Genomic DNA, 7,489 nt, shown 5'->3' on the forward strand with positions numbered 1-7,489 from the left:
GTGATAATGTTCCTGTGTCTCTCTGTCCACTGCTTTCTTTAGAACTATTTTATATTCCTTTGATCCCATTGACTGTAGTTTGAATGTGTCGTCTTTGATATGACAGTTCACCTCTCCATTGTGTCCAACATCGTTGTCAGTGACCATCACATAAGCAATGAAACTACCAACTTTGATATCTTCCAGAATGGTGGCTGTGTTGTGATTCTGTGTAGAAATAAAGTTCACATCAATATTTGGGGGATTGTTGTGTTGGTTGATGACATTTACCATAACAGTGGCTATGGAACTGAGAGGAGGGCTGCCCCCATCTCTAGCTTCAATGTATAATTTAAATGTTTCTTCATTGAAGTTTGTATTTTTTGAGAACAATATTTCTCCTGTGATTTTATCTAATTTAAAATATTGTTTGTTTTTCTCAAGTGTCTTTGGACTAAAATAATAAGAAATCTCTCCATTTTTACCAATATCCAGATCTTCAGCTGATACAATAACAACAGCTTTGTTTTTGTCTTGTGTTTTCTTTACAGAAATATTGTATAGTTTTTGTTGAAATACAGGTAAATTATCATTTTCATCTTGAACTTCTATGTTTACCTTTAAAACACTTTCTTTCGATGGACTTCCTCCATCCTTAGCAATAACTTCCAGACTATAGTGATCTTTCCCTTCTCTGTTTAATTTACTTTCTAGAACAATCTCTAGTCGAGATATTCCATCAGCTCTTTTAGAAACTAACAATGAAAACATTTCCTCGTTGTCCTTTAAATGATAATTAATTACACTATTTAAAACTCCAACATCTTTGTCAATGGCATTTGGAATGGACTTTTTCATTCCTTCTCTGTCTCCTTCTCCAAACTGTAAAGTTATTTCCTTGTCTGGAAACTCAGGTTGGTGGTCATTGATGTCTTCTATAACTACTTTAATTTTTAAGATTTTTATGAAAGTATTTCTTTTATGAACAGCAACTTTAACTTCCTGGAAACACTCCTTTTCAAAAGTACAGAGGGCTTCAGCATCCAGTGTTTGTATTGTGTAAATTTTCCCACTTTCAGAAACATTAAATATCTGTGTTCCTTTAAGTTTCAGTTGATTAAATGTAATCTGACCAATGTCTCCAGATGGCACTACGTCTTGAAACTGTGGATCAGCTGTAATGTCTCCAACAAATGTATGTGTATTTGTCTCTTCCTTTACCTTGTAGATTAAGTTAAAACTGAGACAGCAGGGGAAGAAGAACGTTAGCAAAACTGAAATGCTCAACATATTTTCTTTTGTCACTGAAAGCATTGACAAAAACCAAACTTCAACAGCAGATTCTGAAATATGAAAATGGATTTAGAATTATTAGCTTGTTTTAATAACTCAATATAAAGAAACAAAATTCTGTTATAATTTTATAAAGTGATTTGTGCCAGACATATATTCCTCCATAGCACTCATTACTTTCAGCAATGATTTCTGCATGTTTTGTCTTGAAAATACATTTTCCCTCAAACATAAGATAGAAAGATTACCGCCACCGCCATCATCATCATCATCATCATCATCATCATCATCATCATCATCATCATTATTATCATTATTATCATCGTCATTATCATTACTGAGTGAGAGAGCAGTGAATGCCATCAAAGTGATACTGGGGTAAAATATACAAAGCCCAATATATCCATCATGACTGCCTGCCTGATAAGGGTACACCAGGGACATGCATCACAACCATGTGTGTGCAACATGATCTCATATCAAGATAAACAGCGCATGACCTTGCAGGTGGGGGCCTAGTTAGAATTTTCTTCAGGTCGAGTAACCCATCCCACTCAAAAGGTCGCTGAATAAGGGTTGTTTAAGGGCATTGAACGAAACACCTATGTTTCCAGAGGTGAATTATTCACACCCCAAAGAATTCTTCTCAACACATGGCTATGGTGCCCCCCCCCACCCACTACTTCTGCTCATGATCAGAGATGCACATACTGTCAGCCACCAAGGGACACACTCAACTATTTAAGGTTGTAGAAAGAAGTACCAGTTGGGTACTGGGGTAGACCTTGTACTTATGTAAGAAATCAATATCTTATTGGAAAAGATTTCATATGTTGGTTATATTTGATGAAAGATATCTAAGCTAAGTTGTGATTATGATTTTGCTTGTCAATCTAAGATGATGATATTTCATTTTAATCTCCAACTGGTACTTCTATCTACAACATAAGAGTGGAGGTCAGTCTCAGAGGGATTTGAAGTTGGGAGCAGAAAGGTACACAGCTAAACACTATAAAGTATTTTGTGAGTCAATCTACAAATTCCGTCCATTGCAATAAGGTAATCCATTTAATTCATCATCATCATCATCGTTTAACGTCCGCTTTCCATGCTAGCATGGGTTTAATTATATATATCTAATTAATTATAGCAATTGAATGAACTAAATTGGTTGATATATTGATATATTGAGGCAAAAACTTAGTTCACTTACAGAGGAATGAGAGAGAGAGAAAAAAAACAAACAAACAAAACATTAAACACTCTCCACGGGACATGATCCTTGAATCTGATTGTTTATTATCTGCAATTCTACTGTAGAGTTTGACAAGATGATGTAGTCTTACAATATGAAAGTCAATTTCATTTGATTGCATTGTCTCACTAATTATAATTCTAATGCAATTAACTGGAGGATGCAATTAAAGGAAATCACATAGGAGGCAATGAACTATGATACTTCTATTCATATAATAATGAGTAATAACATAGTTTGATGAACATACAACTTTATATACCAGTAATATATCTTTCAGTAATGAAACCTTCTTGGCAAAGAAAAGAGTCTATAAGATCTTAAATTGATTTTCTATAACACTACAAACAGTAAGAGTCATTCATTTAGTTAGAAACACAAATCATACTTCTAGATATTTTAATATAGTGAAAATAAATATGTTATTTCCAGTAAAGATTATTTGTTGTGGAGCCTCTGATTCAACATGTAGCTTGTTGATCTAAAGATGTCAAACATTCACACAATTGAGGACCATGCATTTTGATATATATTTGTTTTGGTTGATATTGCTTATTCCTAAAATCAACTATGATTCAATAGGCCTATGATTAAAGACATTCCAGTTGTGACCATCCTCTTGCCAGATGTGTCATACCATTTTTAAGATAGTGAAGTGTAACAGGAAGGATATCTAGCTGCTATTTCTAGTAGGTCTAATAACAATGTAGAAATTCCATCATTGATGTATAGTGGTTTATTGTATGAAGTGCAATGTATAACAGCCTGGAAATATGACTGTTGTTCCCGTGTCCATTATATTCCTGCAAGTTCTGCTGAGGCCAATCACATAAACTTAGAGTATGACTGTGATAGGTTTTCTACACAGCTTTGCTGATGCATCTCAACAGTGTTTGGGATTAATGAGGTTATTGGTTTCACTACCATCTTTGGTGAAGATGTGATTTGTGTGTATCTGGGATAAAGCAGGAGGATAATGTGCTAAGCATGGTATAGTCATGGTTTTCTAGAGTTTTGTGGATGTGTCTGGGTGTCTGAGAATGATGGAACCTGTAATAGCTTACAACAATAATAAACTGTACTCTTCATGTGTCCATGAGGTCTTTGGTTTTGAATGCAATTGACTTATTAAAAATAATAGCCAAATCTTCCTCAGAAATTCCTTGTCCTAAGCAAGGAATATAACTTGAAAAATTCAAGTCCAAAAGGTAATTTGCCTGGAAACAAGACGGTATGGTTATGTGTAGAATATCAACTGAATGCTTTTCCAGTTGGACATTTTTATTTGAAATACGAAATTTTAAGCTATGTTCTTGTAATATCTATTGTACCATCTCTTTCTCTGGGATAGAAACACACAGATGTAATTGACAAGTTAACCCTTTTAAATAATCTCCTTATAAAATTTAACACAAGCAATGTGACACTTCATAATGGAAGTGATAAGCCAACCTTCTTTGTATGGTACATTAAATGGTATATAATTACATTCAATTAAAACAGCTGGAAATTTATAATTTCTAAAATACATTTATTTGGTTGTTAAAATTAATTTGATAGATTCAATTATTATTTGCAATTATTAAAAATATTTTTAGCAAACAGAAAAAATATATTTACTTCACTAATATATTTGCTTAATGGAAATACATATAAAAAAAAAAACAACATATTTTCTATGCCATCTTACAATTACCAATGATAAACAATTTCAAAACATTCTTTTAAAACTCATCATTGTATTGTAATAAACATGACAATAATCTCATAATATTATTATATGAACATATAAGATATTTCAAATGTTGAGGAGAAAGTATGAAGTAAAACCAGCAGCTATAACTTTCTCTATTGATTATCTTTTTATAACAGACCAGCCATTTTATATAAAAAATACTGCTAAGTCTACAACAGAAACCTGACAGAATACAGTTCTCTTGAGAAAAAGGCTGTTTTTTTAATATTTTAAAATGCTGAAATACAATATTTTATCATACAGGCTTCTATAATATTGACACAAACAGAATCTAAGAATGAATTACGTAATTTATAAAATGAAAAATCTTCATATAATGTTTTCTTTTCACAATTCCTAAAAAGAAAAACGTTCTATGTTTAAAATATATCTATTTCTCATTTATAATAAAAGAAATACAAAACAAAACTAACAAAACTGAGACTACTTACATTGAGTGTGCATAAAATCCTTTGTTGTATAAACTGTGACTTGGTCCCAATGTTCTGTTGTTAATGGTTGTCTGTGTCACTGCTGCTATGGTGTGACAATGGCTTCATGTTGATGGAATAGTGTTGGTGGTGAGTCAGTGGGGAACCAGCAGTTCCCCTCACTCTTCTCTGTGGATAGGGGATGTTTAGTGAGTGTGTGACTGTGTAAGTGTTACTTCCAGCCTAAGTCAGGCTCGATGTATTTTCTCTCAGTGTGAAGTAAGAGAAACAATATCAACTCCTCTAATAATTTTACCTGATAAGTCTAGATAATACCAGCATGTCAGATACAGAAAGAGCTTAATTGAAATATTTTAACTTTAAGAAAGAGGACATATTATAAGAATATATTGCTAAGAATTTAAGAAGATAATAAACTCTATCACAGTTAATGGATATTTGACCTACTTTTACAGTAATTCCCAATTCTCTCAATATTCTCCCAATTAAAGAAGGAAGAATGGCAAAAATATTTTCAATACATCTTTATTTACAAAAATTTATGATTATCCATCATTATAATCAAAAGTCTTATTGAGAAAACACAAAAAGATATTTTAACATTAGATATATAAAAACACTTTAAAATGACAAGGTTACTTCAACAGAAAGAGAAATTATAATTAAGGACTGTAGATAATTCAAGTTTCTGATACAAAATAATCAATGTCAGTTTGTTGACAAAGGAAGCTAAAGTCTTGGGGAAAATATTTAATGTGTATTTGGTAAGGTGTGTTTGTTGTTGTTGTTGTTGTTGTTGTTGATTGAGGACAGTCTTTAAATGTTTCAGTCTTTTAACATTAATCAAGCGTCAATTAAGTATTATAACATCTGGTGTTGATGGCAATTGTTTTTCTGATGGTTTTACATACCTCTCTTGGTTCTCTTGCAGCTCACTACATGCTGACGTGCTAGCCTGTATACCACAAAGCCCTGCAAAACAGCAGACAATAGAAAACATGGAGCAATCTTTAATGGACCTCATATGAGATCAAGACTGGAATTGAAAAATAGCCCTTCTCTACCTGATACTGCTGGTATTTCTTCATAGTGTGTACTTGACCTTTCACTCCTGCACTGTCCACTGTCTTTATGATTGCTCAACAAATCAGTAGTCAAATGATGTCACTGCTACTGGTTGACGAGTTTTGCTGTGAAATAAATAAAAGAATATGAAATATTAAACACCACATCAAGTATATTATTTCAATTGAAAAATAGCAAAGAGTTAAAGGGTTTCAGAAGAATATTTAGAAAAAAAAACCCCACCAGATAACATTAATGGGTGGATATGATCTTTGATTTTGTTTTTGTTTTTTTTTCCTAACATTTAAGTCAGAGGAAGAATGGCAACATCCGTGACCCGGTCTCTGGGCCCCAAGATTGTTGGGAGGAAGGTCTGTGACAGCATTTGTGTCATGTCTCTTCATAGTGGAGACCCAGCAATTATCCAGCAGAGTAAACTCGGCTAAAGTTTCTCAAAAGTCATGTTCAACTGGGTAATGAACTAGATCTACCATCCAGGAACTGTCTATATAACAAACTCATAAACACTTCCTATCTCCTACATTTCACTCAGAAGCTTCTAAGATAGAAACTGCTTGATTCAATGGAGAACCATCTGGTATATCAGGATACAAGACTAATTAGGAAACAATAACAATAATCTAATTAATATTCTCAATAAAATCTGTCAGTAATTGCAGTGTATCGAGTTAAAAATAAAATAGTTTCACTGCAGCTTTGCAGAACATTCAAAGAGTCTGGGCAAACGTAATTTGCATGTGAGAAAATGTCAAAGATGGTTATAAGAAATCTATTGGCATCATACAGAAATTGGTAATGCCATATAAACTAATGGTGATCTATTGGCTCAAAATCTTCACTGTTCTCTTTCTAACATCGTTCTGAATTTCAATAATTGAACAAGTTTTCTCAGGCAGGAGACCAGATACAATGTGATGTAGAAATAATAAGCTAAGAGAGTTTGTAAATAATTCTTACAGCTAAAACTATTTAGTCCTTCATTTGAAACGTAGTGCCAGGCACAACGTTATTTTTGGTTTACTGCCAAACTGATAATATTCTACAGTGATGATAGAGATATCTCATAACCTTGACTACAGTGAGCTTCAAGATTATAATATCAAAATCACAATCCTCTCCTTGATGACCTCTCTCTCTCTCTCTCTCTCTCTCTCTCTATCTATCTATCTATCTAGCTAGCTAGCTAGCTACGTAAATAATAGTAATGCACCTCTGTACATTGTGTATGTGAAATACAGTGGTGTATACAACTCAATACGTTGTGTAACATGGCACACAGTCGAGTACGTGGTGCCACAAAGAATCAAAATACTGCAATCATTGAAGACACTGTTTCATATAAAATTTCATCATCTATAGCTATATACAGAAATGTTTCACTTATTATATATGCTGTTCTCTCTTATTTTCATCATTGCAATAATGCTGAGGTATTCTTCACATTGTAAAAATATGCTGACATAAAATCATTTCAACATTTATACAGATTGCAGGGGAAAAAAACACATTATTATAAGATAAATATCATCAATCTAAATATTATTTCTACAATCAAGCTGGACACCTTTCAATTAAGTTATTTCATTCAAGCAATGTGTTGCAAAGCTAAAATGAACATGTTAAAGCTACTAAGAGTAGAGAAAAAAATAAAAAAGTGGGGTACATCAACAAACTTACCTTCAAGTTTAT

The 7,489-nt window shown here is 32.8% G+C and overlaps 1 protein-coding gene and 1 long non-coding RNA gene across 2 annotated transcripts in view; both read right to left on the minus strand.

Moving 5' to 3' along the window:
* Positions 1 to 7,489, minus strand: part of LOC128249424 (protocadherin beta-15-like) — a 16,075-nt gene that overhangs the window by 3,507 nt on the left and 5,079 nt on the right. The window contains exons 4-5 of the mRNA XM_052972998.1: positions 5,626 to 5,686; positions 6 to 1,322 (exon numbers count right to left, since the gene is read on the minus strand). Of these exons, the coding sequence (XP_052828958.1) occupies positions 6 to 1,322; positions 5,626 to 5,686 (1,378 nt within the window). The remainder of the gene's footprint in view (positions 1 to 5; positions 1,323 to 5,625; positions 5,687 to 7,489) is intronic.
* Positions 5,224 to 5,906, minus strand: LOC106883415 (uncharacterized). Its single transcript, XR_001411130.2, has 2 exons — positions 5,779 to 5,906; positions 5,224 to 5,686 (listed from the first exon to the last, which is right to left on the minus strand). It is a non-coding gene; the product is annotated as an uncharacterized LOC106883415 (long non-coding RNA).

Source organism: Octopus bimaculoides, chromosome 14 (assembly GCF_001194135.2).
Source record: "Octopus bimaculoides isolate UCB-OBI-ISO-001 chromosome 14, ASM119413v2, whole genome shotgun sequence".
Classification (NCBI taxonomy): domain Eukaryota; kingdom Metazoa; phylum Mollusca; class Cephalopoda; order Octopoda; family Octopodidae; genus Octopus; species Octopus bimaculoides.